The sequence below is a fragment of the Zonotrichia albicollis genome, chromosome 21 (assembly GCF_047830755.1).
Source record: "Zonotrichia albicollis isolate bZonAlb1 chromosome 21, bZonAlb1.hap1, whole genome shotgun sequence".
Lineage (NCBI taxonomy): Eukaryota > Metazoa > Chordata > Aves > Passeriformes > Passerellidae > Zonotrichia > Zonotrichia albicollis.
In genome coordinates, this window is record NC_133839.1 from 9,094,559 (window position 1) to 9,115,386 (window position 20,828).

Sequence of the window (20,828 nt, forward strand, 5' to 3'; positions counted from 1 at the left end):
AAGGAGCAGAAGAGAGGAGGGGAAAAAAAAAAATAAAAAAAAATTCAGCATTGGCCTTTCCCAAGTGGGTTTTCCTTTCCTCCCCCTTCTTCCCCGGCCCCCCTCCCTCCAGAAACCATGGCCCAGTGCTAGCAATGCACACCCAAGCATCTAACAAATAAAGGGAAAGATTAAATAGATTACTTTGCCCCGGCAGCTCCAGCAACGTTTGCCTTACAGTCCCTCCAGTTGCTCTTCTTTTTATCCTCGGCAAGGCAGTATAATAGATGCGCTACAGCGCCCGAGCGCTCATGCGCCGGGGCGCAAGGCCATGTGGGCACCGTAGTCCCGGGCCGGGCCGGGTGAGAAGCGGCGGCCGCAGCCCGCACTACAAATCCCACAAGCCGGCGGGTCCCCCCCGGCCCCCCTTGCCCTCCCCGGAGCGGCGGGCAGGGGACGGGAACGGCAGGGGTGATGCCCCGGTCAGCGGGCGGCGGGGCCGCCTCACGCCGCGGCCCCGGCGGGGGAAGCGCCCGGCGGGGCTCGGCCGGGGGAAGGCGCGGATCGGGGCCGCGCGGAGGTGGCGGAGGGCGGGTGTCCCCCGGGCAGACATGGCCGGGGAAAATCCCGGCTTCCCCCGGCCGCCCGCGTCGCGCCTCCCGAGCTACGAGCAGAGCCTGAAAAGTGCGCCTGGAAACGCGCGTGGGACCCACGCGTGCTGCGATCACAACTGCTCTCGCCCCCTTGTTTTTTTGTTGTGTTGTTTTGTTTGTTTGGTTTTTTTTTTTTTTAATCGCGGTTTGCATTGGGTAATGCGCTCTCGCAGGTATTACGCAACAACTAATACGAGCTGCAATAAAAATAGCCCGCCGCCGATGCACGCCGGAGTAGAGAGCGGCCAAAAAAAATCCATCAAGGAAACCCACAGCCCGATGTAGTTTGCACTGGTTGGTGAATTTCATAACATTGTCAACTGCTGAATACAACAGAAATTAATCGAACGTATACAATAACAACAATGTGAATTTCACCAGCACACCACCATAAAAGCATCAACAAACATCAGCGCTGTTAAAAACACTTCCAAGTAACAGACACACACAGCCCATGTCCTAAAGCAAATCCACAACTGCAAACAGAAGTTAAAACAAAAAAATTGTTAGAAGCCAAAATATGATTGAATTGCTGCAGAAAAAAAAAAATATAATAGAGCTGTTGGAAAATAAATGAGGGGAACATTTGAGTGCCAAGATGGAATAAGGCAGAGTGAAGGGATTTCTCTGTGGACACGTGTGCCAGCAGAGGCTGCCACGCTGCTGGTTCAGACAGCCACATGCTGATGCCAATTAATAAGTCAGTTTATTGTAACCATAAGGTGAAGGCAGTTTTACTAAAAGACCTTATTTCCAGAAGATTAGCTTTAGAAAAACACAACCAATGGGACTGAAATTTCTCCAGAGGTATGATATAATCAGAAAGATTGTACAGGCTTAAGAGAATTCCATTTAGCCAGGCTTGCAGCTGCCTCAGGATGGAACCAATATTGTGCACATGCCTTAGCCAAACTCCCCCAAAAAAAGGCTTTTTGGCACTCAACTTCAAGGGTTGTGCAAATTCAGGAACCAGAAACTTGCTCACAACTCTACCACTCTGGGATACATTTACTAAGGCAGCATTTGGTGTATCTGCATCAACACCCAAACCCCGCTCTGGGTCAGTGTGTGAGACTTGGGCTTCCTTCCTGCCAGCTGACCCTTCTGACTTGACCACCAGGTACCTCAAAGTCACCTCCCCACCCAGAGCACATGGTCTCTGCAGGAGCACAAACCATGCAAGCAGCAAGAAAAAATTACATTCTGGGTCTACTTAAGGAGAACCACCATAATTCACGCGCTAGTGTTCACAAGCCTGATTGCCAAAAGGAGAGGAAATCCCTTTGAAACACCACCTGAACTCTGCCCTGCCCACAATGTCCTGAATTCCAAATATCTGTGAGTAAGGGGAAGGACTTTGAGCACTTTTTACCATTGTTCTGCTCTAAGCCCATTTTTAAGGCAATCTAAAAGACCACAAGTGTATCAAAGCATTGGAAAGCTGAAGGCAGCCAGGGCAGTTCTTTTGACTGCACTGTCCTGCTCCAGGATGTCCCTGATCCCACAGGGATAGCCAGAGTAGGAATTCCTGAATGCCATAACATACACATCCACCAAATTATGAGCATGACCAAAGAGCCCCTAAATGAAAACTGCTGCAGCTCTAGGCATGGGGGCTGGGAAAAGTTGGCAGCTGAAGCTTTCCAAGGGAGGGGGCAGGGAGAAATGGGCTGAGTGTTCATTATGAACACTTGGAAAAATGGACTCCATGCACTCTAAATACTCTGTTTCAGCTAAATCATAATCTGAAAGCTTGGGTTTTAAAAGTATTTATATTTTAGTTTAAGACAAACTCGTGCAACAAAAGAAGTGTTGGCTGCAACGTGAGACTTGGCAGACCCACAAGGAGCTGAACAGGGGTCTCCTAATGCAAAGTGTTCAGCAACCCCAGCAACAGACACAGAGCAGACAGAAATTGGGGAGTGCAGGCAGAAAGGCAGAAACAAGAGAAGCCAGAGAGCAGAAACTCTGTGTGAGCATTAAACTCTCCAAGCCAGCAGGGCACTCACCTCACAGTGAATGGGCACAAGTTCAGTATTGGGGTTTGATCCTCACTGCAAATCCACTGCCAGGAGCACGATGATGAAGGGTGCATCAAAACTGCAACCCAAAAGGAGTCTCCAATTACACCTTATCTGCCTTATCTCACCCAGGGTGGGTGTAAGAGAGTTTCATCCCAAATTGTCATGTTCATTATGCAGCAGGCTGAGCAGGCAAAACAATTCACGTGGGAAAGTGTCCCCAGAGATTTCACCACTATCAGCTTTCAACCTGGAACACAGCAGTCACTCACACACCTACCTGTAGGTCTGCAGACTTGTGCTTGAAGAACCCTGCTGCATCCTCCAAGGGATTAGGAAAGCAAACATATTTTGGGATCCCTAAAGCCTTCTTTATGCAAGGCAGTGAGTTTAGATAATGGTTTAGCCAAACAGGCACAGGCTGACTCAGTTTGAATAAGCCCCTTAGGAGGTACAGTGAAATCAAATCAGAACCATTTAAGCTCAAGTTACCAAAGCCAAAGTAAAAGCACTTCAACTGAGGAAGAGTTGTAATCTTTAAATTAAATTCTGAACTGATTTTGTCACACAGTTTCATGCACAAGGTGTAGCAGCTGCCTCTTCTGAGACACCTTAGCACCAGCTTTTCCATAAAACAGAAACCTACAGCAGCAGCTCTTTATTTCCTCCTGCTCCCCAAGCTCAGAGGAGCATCCAGGACTCACCCAAAGCTTCTCAATTGGCCTCTGTGGTCTTTTATGCTGCACCTCCAGTTACCCAATTAGTGTCTTGTTAATGAACACCTGCCATGTATTTATTCCTGGCTGTTATAGTACTTTTTAACTTGTAATGCCCAGTGGTATCTACATCCATCTCAGAAGCTTTGTGCACAGGCTTCAACAAGAAAAATGTTATTTGTGCAAAACCAGAGTGGTTTTCAGGGCTGTTAAACACTGGCACTTTTTGCCTCTCTGCTCATGGAGTGTTGAGTGTTTTGAAACCCAGAGGGGATGGAAGCAGAAAAGGAGATATTCTGTGGGACAGATGAGATTTGGGAGGATGGATCACACTCAGTGCCTTGTGTGACTGCACCCAACAGTCTTTAGCAGGCATCAGGGGCTGCTGGGAACACCAATTTTTCTGATCTTTGCCACAGGTACTTCCTGCAAGCTTCTGATTTTTACCTGTGCCTGTTCCACTATCACAACCACAGATTCCCACTGCAAGGGGAGATTACATGACTCAGATCACTCCAGTGTCAGGCAGAAAGGTGTTGAACACAAGGGGATAAATGCTCTTATTACACAGAGAGTCATCTTTTCCAATGATCATCTTCAGTGTAGTGGCAGGATTTCCTCGATTGAGTAAGTGTTATTCAGTAAGTTAAGGATGACAGGATTAGGGCAGAGGTTTGAAACAATAATTGCAGTTTGTTCTTCTGTAGTACCTTTCATCTGTGGAATTCACAACAATGCAATAATCCTCCTAACAGCTTTTGTAAGTAAGGAAATATTATGACTCCTGTTTTTCAGCTGAGGAAGCTGAGAGGGAATATGATGATGCAGAGAATCACGGGCAGAGGCAGAATTGGGACTCAGCTCTTCTGACTCATTCTTTGTAGTTCTGAGAGCCTGGACACACCAGTTGGTGAGGCCACCCTGGCTCCTCACTCCCAGGAATGTCAGTGCCTGCAGGGCTTTGGATCTTCAGTGTTCCCTCTTCATCTGGAGAGGGGTGAGCAGAGCCCCCAGACTGGGAAGCCAGGATGTCCACAAGCCCCAAAAGGCACAGGAATGTGCTCTTTGAAGGGAAGACAGGAAAGAATTGAGCAACCCAAGACCTAAAGGATCTTGTATGTGTTCATCTGCAAAGAGGAGTTTTGATTGTGATCTGAATGGTGCTCTCAAGTCAGCCAATATCCAGTGGAGGGTCCAGAGGAGATTATTTAAATAAAGTTCTTCCAGATTGGAAGTTCCCAATCCAGTGAAGCAGAGCTGAAGTGTTTCCACTGCAATGGACAGGAAGGGCGTGAAGAGCCCACAAAATCTCCTGTCTGACTATGATGTGTCTTACCAGGAGGCAGCAAAAAGCTTCATTTGGAGGAGCTGGAGACTGGGATACAGTGGGCTAAGATATGTAAGGAAAGAGGCAGAGCAAAGGCCTAAACTGTTGTGAGAGAGAAGGACATGAGCACAGAATTTAGGAATGGAAAAGAAACTGCCCAGAAACTTTGGGCATAGTTAAAAACGTTCCTTTGGAAATTACCTGCACCTGAATGGTTTTGCTGGACATTCAGTGTGATGTGGAGACCCAGCACCTGCTGTGAACACAGTGTTTGCACAGGTAAGCAAGGCTGTGAATGGTGTGTGTTACTGAGCTGGCAGTTTAGACCAACAGACACTGGAACATGCCAGAGCCCTAAAGGATTCCTCTGTGTTTCCTTACTTTTCCTCCTGCCCCCCTCACAGAGACTGGAGAGAATGGCAGAGAGATCCTCTAACAGTAACACCTTCAAACATCTTGATCTGCAAATGACAACGAGTAATAAATAGATTTCACTAAAACTATTTCAGGGCTGTGAGTGGATTGCATTGAACTGTCCCCTCACTGTGGCTGCAGCCAAAGAACAAAGCTCCTGATTCACACAAGTGCTGAGAACCTGCTGCTCCAGTTGAAGTGGCTGGGAGAGGCAGGCTGTCATCACGTCTGGCAGCCAGAGCGTGTGTGACTCAGCCTGGGCTCTCAAATCAGCAGCCTCAGTGCAGGAGCTTGGCTGGGGCTGGCACTGGGGGGGATTTGTGCTGAATGAATTGCACATTGCAGGACTCCCAACCTGCTCTTCAAAATCATGTTTCTTACAGGTCTTTGCTAACAAGGGTTTGATACATGCAGTGTTCAATGATCTTACACTGAAATGAGTTCTTCAACTTCTTCCAGGCCCCTCATGCCTGGATTAAGTGTTTGTACACATCCCTCCCAAGGCAGGAAGATTCCAATCCTACCTGCTCTCCACTGGGCTAAGATTTCCTAGCTTTAAATGAACAAATGTTGGCAATGATGCAAGCAAGGCTTAGTGTGTGGTGGGGGAGGTAGAAATATCATCCTGGAAAAGGTTCAGTGTTTGTTTTTAAATCCCAGAAGAAACATATGAATGTGATGTATCTGGGATTTAGGGAAGGAAAAAAAACAGAGCAGAATGTTAGGAACCACCCAGAAACAGCTCTGTGTCAGGGATCAGCTGCTCTTTAGAAGCCTAAAAGATGCAGCAGGTCTCTCCTGAGCTCTTCCTGCCTGTTTCTGGAGCAGAGTGTAACACACAGCGAGTCTGTTCTGCACTTCCTCTGTCTGCTGAGGGGCCCAAGCAAATAAAAATGCGAGCTGAGATTGCTAATTGTGCCAAAACATAAACATGGGCTCACACAGCTTGTGTGATTACTCACCACTACAAACCTCAGCACGAGCTGGTTTGCAGCAGGCAGGTCTAAAGAACAGGTCCAGGCTGTAGTGAAGTTCCTGGGAGCTTTTCCCCAAACAAAAAGGTCCTTTGGGTCAGCTCTGGGTTAGCTCTGGCCTTGGTGCAACCTGGGACAGAATCACACATTGGTGACAGCAGGAGCCACAGCCTGAGCTCCTGACAGCCTGGAAAGCACCCAGAGGGAGCCCAGTAACACTGGGAGCAGCCACTTCCTTCCAATCTGAGCCATTTTCCTCTCCTTTTCACCACCATGGGAAGCTGCTCTCCCACAAACACCTGGGACAGGTGGCTTTCCCAGTGCACTTGGCACATCCCCAAGCTCAGGCTGTTTGGAAGCAAAGGGAGTGAAAGATTTGCTGAGGGAGAAGCCTGCCAAGCCCCACGCTTTTCCAGAGGTTGGACAGATGTCACATCCTGCTGATCCCAGCTGTGGAAGCCTGGCCAGGGGAACAAGAAAGACCCACACAGATTCATAACCATCAAGTGAAATTTAATCCAAATTTCTGTCCGTGCAGAGCCCTGGGGATGTTCTGCAGTCCCAAAGAGATGCCCCTGCTCGTGCTGTTTCTGCAAGCTCCATGCTATCAAAAACCCTGCCTGGCATGGAATCAGGTACTTGGCCAAAGGGAGTTCATCATACTTTAAACTAGTTTAAAAAAACATCCAGGACACTTAGAGGCTAAGGGGTTGTTTAGAATTACACTTAATTTGTAGTCAAGGCTACATTTTTCAAGTTCCAGAGAGGTATTATTCACAGCAGATAAGGATTTTTATACATGCACATATATGTGTTTTCTACACATATATAAACATATTTATATATATTTTCTATATATAAAAATATATAGAAAATATATATTAAAAAAAATATAGAGAAAAATATCAGGCAAAAATTCCCAAAGCAGGCACTGAGAGGCAAAATACAAACTTATCTCCAACATGAAAGAAACAAAAAACACCCTGCCACAAGCAAATTCTATAAATAGCATTATACTGCTGATTTGCATTCTCCCATTTTATTTCATATTGTTTAAAATACTGAAAACATTAAGCCAAAGCCATCTGGAAGAATCAGCACCAGGGATTTAACTGGATTTGTTCCCTAATATTGTTCAGGGGACTGTGCAGCTCTTCTGTGTTTTACCTCCCTGAGTTTAGAGGGCAGGGCTAATTCTCCAGATTTCTGCTGCAGGATTCCAGGCTGGAGGAGAAGGGCCTTGGCTTCACTACACCACAGGTTTTTTTCATCTTTTCCTTTCTCAACTGCCACTAGAATTTTTGGAAGCCAAAACTCTTCCTGTGTTAAAGGGCCAGTGAATGACACACGTCTCCTTTGCTTCCCTCTTAAGTGAAAGCAGACTGCAACGTGTGGGTTCAGAAATAACCCACTGCTCTCCAGAGAAGTGCTTAAACACATGTTTAACTGTAACTGGGCTGTTTGGCCTTGATGAATTAAACACTTTTCTGAGTCAGGGCTTTTTGTGTGACGATACGCTGAGAAAACCACCTTGCCTCAGATACCCTCTCGGTGTTAAAACAGGTCAAACATCAGCATTTAGTCACAGAATCACTTGGGCTGGGAAAGACTTCTGGGATGGTGGAGTCCAACCTTTGACTGATCATCACTTTGTCAATTCAATCATTTTGTCAATTAATAAATTTAACATCAGCATTTAGTCACAGAATCACTTGGGCTGGGAAAGACTTCTGGGATGGTGGAGTCCAACCTTTGACTGATCATCACTTTGTCAATTAATAAATTTAACATCAGCATTTAGAGTCACAGAATCACTTGGGCTGGGAAAGACTTCTGGGATGATGGAGTCCAACCTTTGACTGATCATCACTTTGTCTGTCAATTAATAAATTTAACATCAGCATTTAGAATCACTTGGGTTGGGAAAGACTTCTGGGATGATCGAGTCCAACCTTTGATTGATCATCACTTTGTCAATTAAATCACTTTGTCAATTAATAAATTTAACATCAGCATTTAGAGTCACAGAATCACTTGGGTTGGGAAAGACTTCTGGGATGGTTGAGTCCAACCTTTGATTGACCATTACTTGATCAATTAAATCATGGCACTGAGTGCCACATCCAGTCGCTCCTTGGACACCCCCGGGGACGGGGACTCTGCATTGGGCAGCTCCAATGTTTAATGTTCCTCCCTGATCCAATGTTTAACACCACTTTCCATGAAGAAATTCCCACTGATATCCAGCCTGAACCTCCCCTGGTGCAGCTTGAGGATGACTCCCCACTCCCTGCCGTGAAGATCCCGACCCTCCCTTTACAGACTTTATTATGGATATTACAGCCATTATTATAGCCATTATTATAGCCATTACTGCCGTGCGAATGGGCCTGCCCTTCTCACAGCCGCTTTTATCGCTGTACACCCAACGGGGCCAGCTGCGGTCGCACCCCAACGACACCTAACCCCCTCCAGCCGAGCTCAACGGCCCCGGGGCGGCGGGAGCAGCGCCGTGGCCGCCGATCCCGGTGTGTACGGGACATCCCCACACGGGAATGCCGCACCGGCAAGGATGCGGCCCGCACGGGCAGGGCGCTCCCCTCAGCGAGCGGGGAACGGCAGCGGGCGCTGGGAGGGAACGAGCGAAAGCAACAAGGGGAGGGAAAAGAGAGAAAAGAGCAAAGGGAGGGAAAGGAAGGAGGGGAGGGAAAAGAAGGAGGGGAGGGAAGGGGCGGGCAGGACGCCACGGGGATGGGCTCCGCCCGTGCGCGCACTCGCGCCGCTCTTTTGGCTCTCGGGCCGCGCCGTAGCGCTCCCGGGAGAGAGCGGCATTGTGCGGCCTCCGGCCCGCTCCGCGCAGGCGCCGGGCCCCATTCCCCGCCTGGCGGACCCGGACCCGCCGCCGCTGCCGCCGCCGCGTCCCCCCCTCCCCTCCCGCGGCCGCGCTCCTCCCTCGCCGCGGAGGAGGCGGCGGCCGCCCCCCCTTTTTCCCCGTCCCCATCCCCCGGTAAGTCACCGAAAGAACCAGAGGGGCGAGGCGGCGGCGGCGGCTCCTCTCCTTTCCTCTCCCCGTCTGCTCCTCCTCGTCTCCCGCACCGCCCGGGGCTCTCCTCCTGCTCCGCCGTTGCCCGCGCGCGCCGCCGCCGCCGCCTCCCCTCAGGCAGCGCGCGCCGAGCCCGCCCGCTCCCCCCCCCTCACCCACCCCGGGCCCCTCCGCGCGCGCCCTGCCCACCCCCCCCCCCCACCTTCCCCTCACCCCCTCCCCACATTTTCGGGGTCCCCCCCCTCATTCCCGAGCATTCCAGAGCGAGGGAAGGGCCGCTCGGGGCCGGGGGGGCTCGGGGAGGTGATATCGGTACCGTGGGAGGGGATGCGCCCCCCCCGGGCATGGAGCCCAGGCGGGCCCGGCAGCGATGCTGCTGCGGTGGTTTGGGTTTGGCAGCTGCCGAGTTGCGAGATGAGTTCCAGATGAAAAGGAACGGGGATGTGCGTTGGGAAAGTTTAATTTGCTCTCGTGGCCCTCAGATTGGCCGGGGAGTGTCCCTGAGTGGGGATGGTCAGGATGCAGGGCTGTGCCATGTGCTCTGGGATGAGCCTGCTGTGCTCCCTTCCAGCCTGGCTCATTCTGGGATCTCCCCACAGCCAGCACAGCCGGCAGGCAACTGCTTATCTGGGCAAGGAGATGCTTGGAATGCCGCGGGATCCTGGGAGCAAATGCTCCCGTTCCCCAGTGTGCTGCCAGCAGCAAAAGGAGCTGCGAGGTGGCAAATGCACTTAGCAGGCAAATCCTGACAGTGTGAGCCGGGGGTGATTGTGTTCCCGAGCTGAAATGTGGCTGAGCTGCAGTGGAGCAGCTCAGTTCCCTCTGCAGCATCGGCCCCGATTACGGAATCCTGGCACTGCACTCCATCAGGTCTTGTTACAGAAAGCGACTCTGGAGAGGCTGATCCGAGGCTGCTGCCAGTCAGGGGGAGTCTCGGCTGGAGAATGGGGTGGTTTGGTGCTCAGACCTTCCAGCAGGGAAATATGACACCAAAATATTGAAAGGAATCTAGTCATGTCTTCCAAATACCAGTTATTATTTGTGTTCATCATCATCTCATATTCCCTAATAAATTAAAATAGCAAGGCCTTGCCTGTTCCTTCCAACTTCCATACAAACTACTGGATTTACCCTGTGCTAAGTACTTGTTACAAGTGCTTTGGGGTCTGTGATATGAAAACCCTGCCACACCTCAAAGCTGTTGTGCTGTACTTGTGTTTGGAAAAAGCTTTTCCAAGGAGTGATCAAAAGCTGTGGCTTGAGTTCTTGGTCTTGCACATAAGTAGGTCTGAAGGCCTAAAATCCTGCTGTGTTGCTCAACATAAATAATAGATAATAAATAGGGGTTTTCATGCTGGTTTCTGGCAACCTGCACTTTGACCAATCTCACTCTTGTGCATGCTGAGAATCTTTTTGACAGCTAATGAGAATATTTTGTTTTTCTTCCAGGTTTTCCTTTCAGCGTGGTTCTCCTCTCAGTGGCAGGAGCTGCCTTTTGAAGCAGCACATTCATTCTCCCCTTCAAGCACCCATAAGTCTCATTTGCCAGCTCCAGAACCATGGCAACAGAAGAAAAGAAGCCAGATGCAGAATCCACCAAAACACAATCTACTCCTTCCTCCTCCACCAATCAGAGCAAGGTGTGTGTGAGGTCCCAAAAAATATCCCTGTAAAAAACACCTGGAATTACCTGAACACTCAGCAGCCAGACCAGAATCAGGGATTTGAATTCATCTATAAATTAAGATCTTTTCCATGTGGCTGCTTCTGCTGTTGTCTCATGCTGAGGATTTTATGGGAAAAGTGGATGGAGTGCAGCTCTGCTGTAGTGCTGTGATCTTTTATAGGTTTTGGGGAAATTCTCACTAGTGAAATGCTTCTTGTCATTTTAATCATGACAAAGGCTGTTTGTTTTTATCCTTGGAATGCCTGGAGGTGGCTGGAGAATTGGTGAATCTCTAGTTGTGCAGTGGGGAAACAGTTATTCAGGTTCTTTGAAGCCTGGAGATGCTCAAGGGAGGTGTTATTGTCTAACCATGAAGGTAAAAGTGGGATTTTAGGGGTTTTCAAAAGGTAAAAGTGGGATTTTAGGGGCAGGGAAGAATTGGCCTGTGGTTTAATTCATGATCAGGGTGAGAATGCAAACACTTGAAAGCACTGCACAGCTCAATATCCAGAGTGTCACTTGGAAGTGCCAGGCACTTTGTGGTTGGGCTGTTGGATCATTCTCACTTGTTTATTACTGGTTTGGATGGAATTTACCTCAGGGGTGACTTGGTGTTGTGCTTGGAGCAGTGAGGCCCCAGACTGAAAGGGTGTTTGGTTTTTTCTGAATTTGGAGGGGAATGGGAATGTAAGTGTGATTTAATGTTGGAATCTATTCTGGTGAACATCCTCATGGTCCATTCCCCTGTGCTGATCAGAGCTGGCCACTGAGATGCTGAATTTGGGATTTAACTCATTCATGGGTATTTCTCTTCCAGCCTGCCCCAGTAAAGCCAAACTATGCTCTCAAGTTCACGTTAGCAGGACACACAAAGGCAGTGTCATCAGTCAAGTTTAGTCCTAATGGAGAGTGGCTTGCCAGCTCCTGTAAGTACTGCTTGCTTTTGTCTCATTTCAAACACAAATGTGGGCCTTGAAGAAGGGCTTGTCTGCAGCCTCCATCAGGGATGCCATGCCATGATTTTTCTTAAAAGACTGATCCCAAAGCTGTTGCCCTTTGAGATAATTTGCTTGAAGTTCTGTTACTTTGAGCACTGGGTCCTTGCATTGCCAGGAGAGCCCTCACCTGTTCAGCTTTCCTGACTGAGCAAATGGGCAAAAACCAGCACTGTGCAGAGGAAACCCTTGTGCTTTTCTGTAGCACTAAAGTGAACATTTAAATTAAACTTTGTGCACAATATCTGCAGGCAGAACTTTCCTGTGGGAAATAAGGAAAGTGCTGCAGAGTTGGGTGTTCTGTCCTGTGTGCCTGTGGTGCTTGGCAGTCAGAGCTTTGCCCCAGTGAAGTGCAGAAGGTTGTTACAAATAGTATTTCACTACTTGCTCTCTTAAGTGATAGAACAAGTCTCTTTTCTGTCAGCTTTGGTATTTCCTGAGGGTTTCTTTGGTGTTCAGCACTGCTTGACAGCTTTGCCCTGAAAATGTGCTTCTGTGACTGTCAGTGATGCAGAGAGAATCCATGTGTAAGGAAGGGCCAGTTGGAAATGTTGAATATGACAGTGAGGGTCACTGCAACATCTTCCAGACATGGGAATGGCTTGGGGCTTTGCTTAACTGCAAACAACCTCAACAAAACCAGTGCACTGTGCCATATAAATCATTCTTAGTGTCCCCATCAGAGTTTCCCTCCCCTTTCCCCTGAAAATGTTTTCCAAACTCTCTATCTGGCAAATAGCAACTTTTTTCTCTGGCTTGCTTTGCAAGTTACCATGGATAATATGTCTGGGTTTCTGCAGGCATCCATTCAGTCCAGCTTGTGGTGTAATTACTGTTCTTTTTGGGGCAAAAGCCTTTCAAGCATTCCCCTGAACCAGCACTGCTTTTACCACTGGCAATCTAAAACAAAAGTAGAAACCCAAGTTGTCAGGAGAGAAACTAAAGCTGCTGGAGTGTCTCTGCATTCCAGGCAGCTTATGTAAGCTCAGCTGCTGCAGAGGGCTCTGTAGGAAGCTGTTCTTCACCAACCCAAAATCACCTTCTGCCCTGAGGTCTGCCTGGGGAGGGAGAGCTGCCCAGAGACAGAATTAACTGATTTCCTTTCACCTGGGAGGGACAGCTCTGCTGGTGCTCTTAATTAACCTCTGAACTGGCACATTCTTTTCCAGCTGCTGACAAACTCATTAAAATCTGGGGAGCATATGATGGCAAGTTTGAAAAAACAATATCTGGTCATAAGCTGGTGAGTATCAGGTGATTACTGTGGGAATTTACCTGGGAAGAACTTTGCTTTCTTTTCCTCATTCAGAAATTTCCATTCTTGGTTAGTTCTACCTGTAACCAAGAATTTCCATTCTTGCTTAGTTTTGCCTATGTAGAAGGTTTGTTCCTCAGTTGTTTTTTGTTTATATAGTTCTGGAATTGCTGGATTAATATTGGGAATATGGGTGCAGTGCAGGCTGCATTGCCAGTGCCCAGCCAGCTTCTTGTGTCCCTGAATTGCAGGAGAAGCCACCTCAGACACAGGGCAGAGTGAAAATCCCTGTGAGTTCCATCTTTCCTTTGTATAAGGAACAAAACATTTGCCTTTTAAGGAGATTGAATTTTTCTTGTGGGTTTGCCTACATAAACACAACACTTACTCATTCTGCAAAGTTCTTAAGAAAACACAAAACTTCCAAGCTCTTTGGTTTTCTTTTTTTTTTTTTTTTTAAGTTTTTATATGCTGAAGTTTCATGAGCAAAAACGAAGATTTATCAAAAGAAAAACCACTGGAATCTTCTCCAGCCTCTGGGGACTTGGACTGTAAACAGCAGCCATTTGTCATGAAGAAAAGCCATTTACTCAGATTAATTTGTGAGCATTCTATTTAGGAATTCCACCAAAGGGTTTTGGTGGCCACAGTAAGAACTCTGTGAAGGGGCTACTGATGTTCTCAGAGTGTGTGGCCCAGCTTAAAATTGTGCCAGAGGAGCTCTTAACCCAGCAAAATCACTGAATTCCTGACTCTCAGTGCTGAATTTTCATTCAGGCTTCAGCTGGGAATGATCTGCAGTCTGTGTTTTCCACTTTTCTGTGTGGCTGAACAAACAGAGCTGAGAACAGAATTGTTTTCTTTTGTTTTAGGGGATCTCTGATGTTGCTTGGTCATCAGATTCCAACCTCCTTGTCTCTGCCTCTGATGACAAAACTCTCAAAATATGGGATGTAAGCTCGGTAAGGGCAGGAATTATTATTTATTTACCTTCATTTTTCTCCAGCATTGGCTTCTCCACTTGTGTTCCTGCTTGCAGCAAGCTGGTGGATGGGCTGTGAGCATGAATGAGTTGTGCTGTGTGCTCTTGGATGCTTGTGGGTACCACGAGGAGCCTGTTGTGCTCTGAGAGCACTAAACCTGATGATGGAGACAGAACCACAGCAAAAAGCCTCTCAGATGAAACCTTTTTATAACTTTTATTTCTGCTTTTTCCCCCTCCATTCCCTTGTAACAGAACTGGATGATTTGGTTGAGTTTTGATTAGGAATATTAAATGGTTTGGATCCTCCTGAGCTGCATAAACAGTTTGCACCTCATCTGCAATCACTATGATTGTTTTATATTTTTTTCTGTGCTGTTTTGTTGCAGCTGGCCCTCTGCCCAGCTAAATCTGGGGTTAGAGATGTTTCTTTCTGTGCTGCACAGTGATTAACCTTAATGTGCTCTCTCTGGGTGCTTTTATGGTGCTGGGTGATGCTGTGTATTTAACTCTGCTGAATTTTATTTCAGGGTAAGTGCTTAAAGACATTGAAAGGGCACAGTAACTACGTTTTCTGCTGCAATTTCAACCCTCAGTCAAACCTCATCGTTTCTGGCTCAGTGAGTGGTTTTTAATTTTTTTTTTTTTCCTTTGTGGGAAGCAAGTACTGCACACTGTCACTTGTCACTAAAGGGACAGACAGGTTCTTTAGGGATCCTTGGCAGAATGATGATGGTATTAAATCATAGTTACAATTACAGCTTTATTTTCTTAACAGATTATTGTGATTAGTGTAGCACACTAATTTATGATTAGAATGGCACAGGATTTCTGCAGGCAGGATTGATGTAGTACAATTTATAATTAGTGAATACAGGATTTCTAGTACAACTTATGGTTTCTAATCACCTGGATTCTGACTTATCTGAAGGATGATTTCTAATCACCTCTCCCTCTGCAGATTGGGTCAGATCATGGTGTGAAAACAATATTAAATAAAAGAATATGAATCACACAGCCCATTTAAATTGTGTTTTCCCTCACAAGCACAGCTTGTGGGCAGGTGAGCTGTGCATTGCCCCTGCTGTGTTTGCTTGTGGAAAAAGCCCTTAATCCATCCTCAGTGTCCTGCGTGGATGGGAGTGGGATGGGGATGTAAATGTGATTTAATGCTGGAATCTGTTGTGGTGAACATCCACAGGGTCCATTCCCTGTGGGGACATGCACACAGGGAATTCAGGGAGGTGTTCCTGGGCTTTGTGACCCAGCTGGGCTGAGGTTGATGCTGTTCCTGAGTGCCTCAGTCAGGTGTTGACTGAACCCCCTGGTGCCTCTCTTGCCTCTGCAGTTCGATGAAAGCGTGAGGATATGGGATGTGAAAACAGGGAAGTGCCTCAAGACGTTGCCTGCTCACTCTGACCCAGTTTCAGCTGTAAGTCCCTCCTGATCAGTGAAAATCACAAAAATGCTTGTTTGGTTAGCAGAGCTCCTGTGCTGCCCTGTGGAGGGTGAGTTTGTGCCCTCACACAGCAGCCAGGCTGGGCTGTGGTTGTTGCTCAGTGGGAATGAAATGAGTGCTGTTTTCTCTAAGATCAGGGTGGATTTTTACAGTCCTGGCTGTAAATGTGGATAGTGCAGACATGTGCCAGGCATGCCTGGGTGTCATTCTGGGACACTGATTTGTGGCATTTGAACAATCTGTATTGCTCTTGCTTTTGTGTTGTTCCAAGCCATTACTGAAGTTATTCCACACAACACTCCTGTTTTAAATCTCATGAATTTCCTAGGAGAAATGAGCTTGGAATACAGCAAGATCTATTGGAATTAAGGAAAACCAGAAGGTGTTCAACTCTTAATGCCTTTGAAATGAAAAACACTGAAAAAAATCTAAGCCTCAGATGTGTTGCACTGTGGCTGTTCTAACATGGTCATTCTGCAGTGTGTAAAAGATATTTCACACTTACAAATGTCTTTTAACAGTAATAATTCTAAAGAATCATTCTTTAGATATAAATAGCAGAAAATTCACCTTAAAACATCCAAATAGCAGAAAATTCACCTTAAGTGGCTACATAAGAGGTTCTACGCCATGCCCTTAAAATAATCAGGTCCTACCTGCATGTTTTATCCTGCTGATGTATTCCATTGTCAGAAATTGAAAATAATTTAAACATTTGATCTTTATGAACATAAAGTTCTTAGTTTTAAAAAGTTATTAGTTATTAATAAAAGTTATTAGTTTTAATAAATCAGTATTAATAATATTCCAGGTGCATTTTAATCGTGATGGATCCCTGATAGTGTCAAGTAGCTATGATGGACTCTGGTAAGTTGTCTGCATCACTCTTTGAACCTTTTTGCATTTTAAAAATACTTTAAAAACCAAAACCTTGTATTTGTGATGTTGAAATTGTAATAAAAGACTTCAAGCCCAATAATAATTATTTTTTGTGTGTTTTTACCAGTCGTATCTGGGATACAGCATCAGGCCAGTGCTTGAAAACACTGATTGGTAAGTAGAAATATTTCTTGTCTGGGCTGTATTTTTCACACAGATTTTCTGTGTTTTAGTGAAATATTAAAAACAAATGAATGTCAAAAGAAGCCCTCTGTCAGTGAGACAACTCAGCTGTGCACTTTGTAACCCTGCTTTTCATTTTGCTGTAGATGATGATAACCCTCCTGTGTCTTTTGTGAAATTCTCACCAAATGGCAAATACATATTAGCTGCAACTTTGGACAAGTAAGTATTAAAAAAAAAAAAAAAAAAAGGAGAATAACACACAGATTTGAAATTTGGAGTATCAAATCATGCTTTAATTTGCTTTTTGGCTGCTATAGTAATGATAATACATGAATTAATATAGAATGTTTTCTGTGGAGGAGAATATGAATGACAAGGCAGTAAAATTGATATTTTGGGGTTAACTAACCCTGCATTCCAAAGGCAGGCTAAAAAGATCCATGAAAACTTTTAACTCTGGAATGGAGAAACATTTTCCAGGTGCTAGGAACTTTTCAGATTTAAAAAAAAAAAACCCAAGAACTAAAATTTTGTTTTTGTTTTCCAGCACTCTTAAACTTTGGGACTACAGCAAAGGAAAGGTAATTCTTTCTATTTAGGTAGACTTAACTAAGCTTTTAGGAAAATTGGATTTTACATGTGATTTTTAAACAGTACCTCTTTAGCAGAGCCTGTTGCAACAGGACAAGGGGTGATGGTGTTGAACTAAAAGAGAATTCAGGTTAGGAAGTTTCCTGTGAGGGTGAAAAGGCAGCTGAGGCTGCCCCTGGATCCCTGGAAATGTCCAAGGCCAGGCTGGAGGGGCTTGGAGCATCCTGGGATAGTGGAAGTTGTCCCTGCTCATGTCAGACCTTTAAAGATCCCTTCAAACTCAAACTATTCTGTGATTCTGACTAAAAATGTCTTTGAAAAGAAAAAAAAAATGAAAATCCTTGCCTTCTGCATAGCCCTGAGACGTTAAACACAGCAATATTTCTGCATTTTTCTCTTCATCAACAATAAACTGCCTTTGATCTCTCTCGCTGTTGTAATGGGACAAATTTAGGGCTTGTTTTGGGTTTTAGAGCAGAGCTGCACTCTGCATCCTCCAGATCTCCCTTTTTGGCAGGGTGAGGATCACAGTTTGATGTGTTCAGTCTTTTTTTCCTAGAGAGTTTGTCCTTGACTGAGAAAACTCTCCCAGCTGCATTAATGTCCTGTGGCTCTTCCCTTCCAGTGCCTGAAGACTTACACAGGACACAAAAATGAGAAATACTGCATATTTGCCAATTTCTCTGTCACTGGTGGAAAGGTTGGTGTTGATCTCATTATTTATTGCTATCTGTGTGCAGTTTTACTGTAGATAAAAGAGAGTTTTGGGGCTGAAAACCTCCTTTGGTGGTTCCTGTGTCTCTAGGTGGGCTCACTGTCAGATTTTCTGACTTTTCCTCCTTTTCCCTTTCACATGAGGACAATGAAATGTTTACTAGAGAAATAGCACTTGGATATGGAGCAGAAAGATTGAGATAACTTTGTTTTCTCTCTGCCTTCCCAGTGGATTGTGTCTGGTTCAGAAGACAACCTGGTTTATATCTGGAACCTTCAGACAAAAGAGATTGTACAGAAACTACAAGGACACACAGGTGAGGGAGAGGATTCTGCTTTTATTGATAAAATATCCCTCATACCATCAATGCTGAGCATTTTCTATCTTATCTCAACTTTTACTCTCAGACCCATAAATTCTTGACTGCCTGAAGCTTAATTGAACCCTGGGAGTTTTGCTCCTTTTTATGGGCATTGAAAATGTTTTATTCTTCACCTGTGGAGAACTTTGACATCAGCTTGCAAAGGAGATTTGCTTGAGCACAGAACTGGTCAAGATATTGAAATGTCTCATAAATTAATGGCTGTGAATGGTCTGTTTGGGGCTGGATCCCAGTGATTTTTTTGTTGTATCCCAGTGGATTTTGGGGAAGGATCCCAGTGATTTTTTTGGGCTGGATCCCAGTCATTTTTGTCTGGATCTCAGTGGATTTTTGGGGCTGGATCTCAGTGAATTTTGGGGCTGGATCTCAGTGGATTTTGGGGCTGGATCCCAGTGGATTTTGGGGCTGGATCCCAGTGATTTTTTTGGGCTGGATCTCAGTCATTTTTGGCTGGATCCCAGTGGATTTTTGGGCTGGATCCCAGTGATTTTTTGGGGCTGGATCCCAGTGATTTTTGGGGCTGGATCCCAGTGATTTTTGGGGCTGGATCCCAGTGGATTTTGGGGCTGGACCCCAGTGGATTTTGGGGCTGGATCTCAGTGGATTTTGGGGCTGGATCTCAGTGGATTTTGGGGCTGGACCCCAGTAATTTTTTGTGGCTGGATCTCAGTGATTTTGTGGGGCTGGATCTCAGTGGATTTTGGGGCTGGATCTCAGTGGATTTTTGGGCTGGATCCCAGTGGATTTTGGGGCTGGATCCCAGTGATTTTTTGGGGCTGGATCCCAGTGATTTTTTGGGGCTGGATCTCAGTCATTTTGGGCTGGATCCCAGTAGATTTTTGGGCTGGATCCCAGTGAATTTTTTGGGCTGGATCCCAGTGGATTTTTGGGGCTGGATCCCAGTGAATTTTTTGGGCTGGATCCCAGTGGATTTTTGGGGCTGGATCCCAGTGGATTTTTGGGGCTGGACCCCAGTAATTTTTGGGCTGGACCTCAGTAGATTTTTGGGCTGGATCCCAGTGGATTTTTGGGGCTGGATCCCAGTGATTTTTTGGGCTGGATCCCAGTAGATTTTTGGGCTGGATCCCAGTGGATTTTTGGGGCTGGATCCCAGTGATTTTTTGGGCTGGATCCCAGTAGATTTTTGGGCTGGATCCCAGTAATTTTTGGGCTGGATCCCAGTGATTTTTGGGGCTGGATCCCAGTGATTTTTGGGGCTGGATCCCAGTAATTTTTGGGCTGGATCCCAGTAATTTTTGGGGCAGGATCCCAGTGATTTGCACAGTAAGGAAAGCCGTGGCAGCAGATTTTAATTTTCAGGCTCTCCAGATGAAATATTACCTAAGGATTGCCTGGGATATTGGAAATACCCTCCATGACAAAAAAACTGAGCTGGGTTTTGATTCAGCTGTGTCTGCCATGATCTGGTAGAAGTAAGAACTGGAATCTGGAGAGTTCTCACCTTTTGAAACTGTCAGACACTTTCCTACTGCCCTCAATCCTTTCCTGCTTGTATTTCCTTTCACAGAGGAGCAAAAGTTGTAAGATATTTACAAATTACACACTTAATTCTGCTACAAGGAAATAACTTAGCTTCATAAAACACAGTTGCTAATTTTCAGAAATGCCTGTTATGAACCAGATTGAAATAATTCCATTTTTTTTAATCTTTTCTTTTTTGCTCAGATGTTGTCATCTCCACAGCTTGTCACCCAACAGAAAACATCATCGCATCAGCGGCGCTAGAAAACGACAAAACAATTAAACTGTGGAAGAGTGACTGTTAAACTGTTCCAGGATTGCTTTAGAGACTGTCAGGAAAAAAAAACAAAATTCAAGATGTTTTTAAAAAAATGATTAAAAAATAAAAACACCCATAAATCCAGTTTAGCAGGAAACCTGAAGAATATTTGCTAAAGTGGTTCCTGTTTAGTTTTGGCCTAAAGAAAACATCTTAGCTCTGCTAGAGCTGGGCAACGTGGTGGAAAAAAAAAAAAAAAAAGAAACAAAAAAAGATGCAGTGTCTCCTTTTCTTGCCTGATGTTTTGGCAGACAAATGGATGATTCTGGTGTGGAGTCAGAAGTGTTGGACACCCCAAAGATACTGTATTTTCTGATGGCATTGCTTCTGGGCACTGTTGCTGCTTCAAGAAGAGCTGCCAGTCTACTTTGTACCAGTAAGTTAAGTCACAGGCCTAGAGATGTGTGGAATTTTTTTTTTTAATATGTCTACTTTTTTTTTTTTTTTTTAATTTTTTAAATTTTTTGTTTTTCCAGAATGTAGTTTCTAGTCTCTTGGGAAATTTTCTGTATTGTTTTAAATAGGAGTACTGCATTTTTTAAGGGTGCTTCATTTTAAAACACTCAGCTCAAAACTTTGTGACCAAATAAAACCATGCAGTTCCAGATTTCCCTTTTCCTGCCCCTGACTTGACTCCTGTGGTGGAATCTCTTACCTTCTGTATAGTTGCTTACCTCTTGTTATGTGTGTTTAATAGATGCTGTTCTAGAGCAAAGTTACAGTTCTTCTGTTAACCATTAAAATGAATCCTGCTTGTAGTTGTTCTCAGCATATTTTAATTTTTTTTTTT

The 20,828-nt window shown here is 45.6% G+C and overlaps 2 protein-coding genes across 3 annotated transcripts in view; one reads left to right on the forward strand and one right to left on the reverse strand.

Moving 5' to 3' along the window:
• Positions 1-9,236, reverse strand: part of BRD3 (bromodomain containing 3) — a 47,976-nt gene extending 38,740 nt beyond the window's left edge. The window contains exon 1 of one of the 2 annotated variants that reach the window (XM_074556485.1): positions 9,101-9,236. The gene's annotated coding sequence lies outside the window, so the exon portion shown is untranslated. Of the gene's footprint in view, positions 1-183; positions 329-9,100 lie in introns of those variants that run through there. The other variant, XM_074556484.1, reaches the window with a different exon arrangement.
• Positions 8,869-20,272, forward strand: WDR5 (WD repeat domain 5). Its single transcript, XM_074556486.1, has 14 exons — positions 8,869-9,091; positions 10,577-10,767; positions 11,611-11,719; positions 12,958-13,031; positions 13,916-14,005; positions 14,556-14,645; positions 15,374-15,457; positions 16,296-16,351; positions 16,491-16,537; positions 16,693-16,768; positions 17,097-17,130; positions 17,766-17,840; positions 18,084-18,171; positions 19,924-20,272. Exons 2-14 carry the CDS (start codon positions 10,687-10,689, stop codon positions 20,022-20,024), a joined length of 1,005 nt encoding a protein of 334 aa, XP_074412587.1. The 5' UTR covers positions 8,869-9,091; positions 10,577-10,686; the 3' UTR covers positions 20,025-20,272.
• Positions 20,273-20,828: the final 556 nt, after the last annotated feature.